The sequence below is a fragment of the Herpailurus yagouaroundi genome, unplaced genomic scaffold (assembly GCF_014898765.1).
Source record: "Herpailurus yagouaroundi ecotype Mexico unplaced genomic scaffold, PumYag 164, whole genome shotgun sequence".
NCBI lineage: Eukaryota > Metazoa > Chordata > Mammalia > Carnivora > Felidae > Herpailurus > Herpailurus yagouaroundi.
This window is the reverse complement of record NW_024412405.1, coordinates 1,179,402-1,184,621: the sequence shown is the minus strand read 5'-3', so window position 1 is coordinate 1,184,621 and position 5,220 is coordinate 1,179,402. Positions and strand designations below refer to the sequence as shown.

Below are 5,220 nucleotides of genomic sequence, written 5' to 3'. Positions count from 1 at the left end.
CGGCCGGAGGAGCCATGGACTGCAGCCTGGTGCGGACGCTGGTGCACAGATACGTGAGTGCCGCCCGCCGCGGGGGTGCGGGGGGTGTGGGGGGTGCGGGCTCTGGGGACCCCGCCGCGGCCGGAGGGTGGGACGGGCCCTGGAGACCCCGCGGGGTTCGGGGGGTGCGAGCCTCGGGAACCCCGCGGGGGTGGGACGGGCCCTGGGTACCCAGCTGCGGCCGGGCGCGGCTTGCCGAGGGTGCACCTCGGGCTTGCGACGGCCCGGCCCGGGCGTGCACCTGCTCCGCCCCGCCGCCGCGCGCTCCCTGGAGTCCGGAGGGGACGGGGCTGCCCCGGGGAGACCTTGGTAGGTTTGCATGCGGCCCGGGGTTGGGAAGGGACTCCCGTTCGGCTTTGCCTGTCGCGCCCGCACGGGGACTCAGAGATGGGAGAGTCACACTCCAGAAAGGCAGGGACTTTGGTTCGTGTTTGTAACACCACCGGGGGAATCCAGAAGTGAAGTTTGGCATCTTATCCCCCTCCCCCCCGAAAGTAACCAATCAGATCGGCGCCCGGGTGTTGTGGGCTTCCTCTGGAGTCCACACTCGCTGGTGACCGGGTATTGGGGTCAGGGGAGGCTCGGAGGGGAGAGCAGGTTCTGTTTTACATCAGAGCGAGGGGACACCGCGCGCGGCTGTAGTCCCTGGCACCGGTATGAAGGGGGTGTGTGTGCACAAGAGAAGGAAAACTGTCCGGAGGGTGGTGTTTCCTGCCACTGTCTCCACAAAAGGCTCCTTGTTCCCCAGTGGCTGACGTCCGCGCTGGGGCACAGGTCTGAGGAGTCGCTCTCCCTGAGGATTGAGGGCATCATTATGGGCACTTCGCTATAGGAATTACCTCGGGCAGACTTTTCATCTTTATGAGCTGCCTTTGAGTAGGACACTCTGGCAGACATCAGTTGTCTCTTTTCATCTCCGGGATCGCCAGGTCACTAACCCCGAGTTGATCACTAACCCGGAGGCTCCAGAGTCCAGGGAACTCCCGGCCACCTTCCTCAGGCACTTGTTCCCTGGGGCAGGTCTCAGGGCCTTATGGTTGAGCGGTTGAGCGGGTTGAGTGAGAGTCACCCAGACTCTGGGAAGGGCAGGGCCAGACTTGGGATCTGGAGCTCATATGATTTTCCCCAAAGTCCCTGTTCTGATGTGAGTGGTAAATATCAGGTGACACCTTTGTTTCTCCACTGGGGTAAGTTCTGGAAACCTCAGTCACAGCGACTGCAGGTGACAAGGTTTGTCAGAGAAATGCGTCGCCGGGCAAGGATGTTCTGTGTTACTCCTGTGTCCAGGAGGTGCGGTCCCATTCACAAGGCCTTTTCCGGCCTTTATTTGCTCAAAGGGAAAAGGAGAAAAGGGTGGAGCTAGTATTTGCCTAAAAAGTGCTTACAGCTTTTCAGTTAATTTTCATTCCCTTCCAACTCTTCACATTTTGTGATCAAAGTAACAAAAAGGAGGGTTTCGCTGTGTGGGGAACGGGCCGCCCGCAAGGAGAGTTGCCGGAGGTGTGGGTGTCTCTCCTCTGACCCTGAGGCTGGAGGCCCCCGAGGATGGATCTGACCTCTCAGTTCCTGACCCTTCTCCCGGGAATGGGGTGGACACATGTCCAGCGTTTGCTCTGTCCTTTCCTCCAGGCCCTCAGCTGTTTCAGCTGGTATCAACTTCTATACATTTTCATGTAGTTTGCATATTAAAATTCCCTTTTGCTGTGTTCTTAGGCTTATGAAATGACATCTTCCCTCAAACCTAAGTGGCATCTTCCTTAGTGAACTTTCCCAGCCTGTGCGTTATCTGGTGACGTCCCTGGAACGCAAGTTAGGGGTTACTGTTATTTGTGTTTCTCAATTCCACGTCTTTTTTTTTTTCTTCCAGTCTGATCGTTTGACTATTTCACCGTATTCGCGTATAAGACTAATCATTTCTATGATATTAAAGTCATTTTGATGCTATTAAACTAGTTTGAGTTTTTCCAGAAACACAATCTGTTTTCTTGGTTATCTTTAATATGTAGGACCAAATTATATTTCCTTTTGCTAGAGGAAGAGGAGCCTGGGATTGAACGCTTACGTCCCTGTGGTTTTCTTATGTGACTTATTTTATAAGAATGAACAAAAGCCTGTATATGCCCTATTCTCTTCCAGTGTCCACATGGTCAGAGTTTCTAGGACAGAGAAAACTTTTAAGCCCCTTCTGAGGTGTGAGGGTTGCCAAAAGATAACCTCTTGGAAAACGTTGCTACCGATACTTTATTCTGGCAGATTCCAGGGGGAGAGAGAGAACAGGCAAATGGCTGGGAGAAGTCTGTCCTGGGTCAGGCCACGGACACTCCAGAGCACGAACGACCGGTTGTGTGGATGGATGTAAGTTGTGCACAGATTATTTGTGTTTACAAATAGCACGGTGTTTATGTACCGTGATGTGTGTGTCATGAGGTAGTTTGGCCCACTTAAAAAAAATTTTTTTTTTAATTTAAAAAGTGGATGGAAAGCTAGTGTCATTTCCCCTTTAGACACGCGAGCTGGGAAGCCCGGGTTCAGGCCAGGGTTTCAGTTCTGGGGGAACCAGCGTAGCCTGGCGGGTCACCGCAGCTTCCGTGGGCACCTGCTTGAATGTGAACCTGGCTGGCCCGCTGCGTGAGCGCTGTAACCTTGGGGAGAGGTTCTCTCATCTGAGAACAGTCCTGGCTCCCGTTCAGGGGGCTGTCGTCAGGACTGTGTGTGTGAGGTGATATGGGGCAGGAGCTGAGAGCGGTGCCTGGCTCTCAGGAAATGCTCAGGACATTTATCACTGTTAACATTATCGGCTGTTAACACAGTTGGGTCCCGGCAGGCCGGGTTGGCACGGAGGGAGGGAGAAGCCCTCTGTTGGTTGACGCCAGTCAGCGCCGTCAGTGGGGCCCGGGCTGCACGGGAGGTCACTGGTGCCCCAAGATACCGCAGGCCATGTGCAGAGTCCACGGTCCACATCTGGCCATGAAGTTGGTTCATGGGGGAGCATCCCAGGCCAGGATGCGCTCACGGCCATGACACCACGTCCCTTGCCTTCCATGCTGCACATTTAGAAGACCCGACTTAAATGCTCTGGAGGTCAGGAGCCTAATTTTGTTACGTCTGTGTGATGTGTCTGCCACCCTCAGCCGGGGCATTCGCGAGTTCTTTTCTGCCACCTGCCACGGTCTCTACTTATGTCTTACACTGTTTGCTCTCTAGGATATTTCGAACATTTTAAGAGACTAAACTTCTGAAAAAGGTGAAGGTTTTCCTTGCTGGCAGTAGATCATGTTTCTGGAACAATCTGTTACACCAGGACTTTATAAGGAAAAAGTAAATATTTTTGGTCCCTGGGAGAACTTTAAGCATGACTGTGTTCGAGTGCATTAAACCATCTAAAGGTCCAACTGTTTTATGTGCGCGCATGTGTCTACTTTTGTTCCTTTTTATCAGCAAGCCGTCTGTGACACACGGTCAGCGTTCACCTGAGAGGCGGCCTGTCCTAAAACGGCATTCTTTCGACTTGGTGACTCCAGTCTCTGTTAAACACTTAAAATGCCGGGGGATTTGGGAGTTGCCTCTCCTGATCCAGCGTTAGATGGCCCTGTGGGGTCTGCAGGTATTTGACAGAGGTGAACCCCCCCTCGGCCACGGCCACGGTCATGGTCGCTCCGCCTGTCCCCTGTGGACCAGGGCTGCCCGGCCTCGGCCTCACCTGCTGAGGTGTTCACACAAGCTTGCCCAGCCCTGATCCTGACCTCAGCGGTACTGCTTCTCAGCCGCACATTTTAAAGTAATCTGCCTGGTCTGTAACTTAACCTTTATGTTCTAGCTTTCAGTTAAAGTTTCTGCATTTTCTCTCAAACCCTGTTTAACTTCTGCGTGTTGAGAGCAAGTGATCCTGAGAGGCTTTTATTCCGTGCCACAGGGTCAGTTTCATAACACTGGGGAAGAGGAGCATGTATGATGGGTTTTGCTACAGTCCGTTAAGTTTCTAGGGATGAGGATGCTGTCTCCGTTTACAGTTGGTTAGAACTGTATTGAAACCACTGATTAACAGACTTCACCGCTTAACTGCACAGGAAGTCCTGTGTTTACAAACCTAAACGCAAATTGTTCCCTGTGCTTGGACCAGATGTTCCAGCAGAAACGGTTGATGAGATATGGTTGGATCCCTAAGTCCCAGACTTATAAATGTTTTTCTAACCCAGTTAAATGGAGGCAGAAATGCTATTTATTTGCAGAGAAAATCAATGGAAGGCGATTTTTACAGGGCTAGCAGCTCAGGACTAAACAAGGACTGTTTTTGCTTTCACTGGGATGCTGGTACCTGAGAGAAACAGAATAGTAGATCACGGAGGCCACAGCTCGTACCCCGCCTCTGCCTTGTGAGCCGTGGGCACGCCGGCCAACTTCCCCGGTTTCTCTCTTGAGACGGAGGTGATGAGGGTGCCTCCCTGCACGGAGCTTTCATGGGCCCTGCTGGGAATAGATTTCCCCCCCCCCACACACCCCTGCCAGTGTTCGCAGACCTCCAGACCCTCCCCTTTATGTGGAGCATGGAGACTTTGCCCTGGGCTTCATGGAGGGAAGGCAGTCACCAGACAGGACACCCCCTCTCCCAGGCAGCCCACCAGCCCTGCCCTGTCTGCTCTCGCCTCCTTCTGGTGTGGGGCCCCACGTCTCTCTCTTTCTCCTGGATCATCTGCGTCCCTCGGTCGTCTCTATGGCAGCGGCCAACCTTTCAGATTGCCCCTTCTTTGCGGACTTTCCCGACCCCCCAAGCCCCTCCCGTTCTCAACCTCTTCCATTTCCTTCACAGCTGAACTTCTGCTGTTGTGCTGCTGTCTCCTGCTGTCCCCCTGCAGTCCCCTCACACTCCAGAGGGCTCACCACCATCACCCTGGTGGCCTCAGGTCCACCTGTGAGGCCCTTGGTGTCCTTCGGGTCCCCCCAGCTCACACTGAGAGCGTGCTGACTTCTCGCTGAGCCTTGCACATCCAAGCTCTGTCCCTGGGGCACTTACCTTCAGATAGGGGGAGGCAGACAGAGAACAAAACACAGGCATAAATGTTGGGGTGGACCTGGGGGAGTGAGCTGTGTGCCAGGCAGACAGGCTGCACTGCAGCCCCGTGGCAGCCCCTTGGCTCTCCTGCCTGCCCCGGACCCTGTGCTGGCACCCTCCCCCCTCCATCC

The 5,220-nt window shown here is 54.1% G+C and overlaps 1 protein-coding gene across 12 annotated transcripts in view; it reads left to right on the top strand.

Annotated features, from left to right (window-relative positions):
* Nucleotides 1-6: 6 nt before the first annotated feature.
* The window catches only part of ATP11A (ATPase phospholipid transporting 11A), a 122,196-nt gene continuing 116,982 nt past the window's right edge, over nucleotides 7-5,220 (top strand). For all 12 annotated transcript variants that reach the window (XM_040487045.1, XM_040487044.1, XM_040487043.1 and 9 more), the window contains exon 1: nucleotides 7-53. In XM_040487045.1, coding sequence (XP_040342979.1) covers nucleotides 15-53 — 39 coding nt within the window. In that variant the 5' untranslated portion in view covers nucleotides 7-14. The remainder of the gene's footprint in view (nucleotides 54-5,220) is intronic.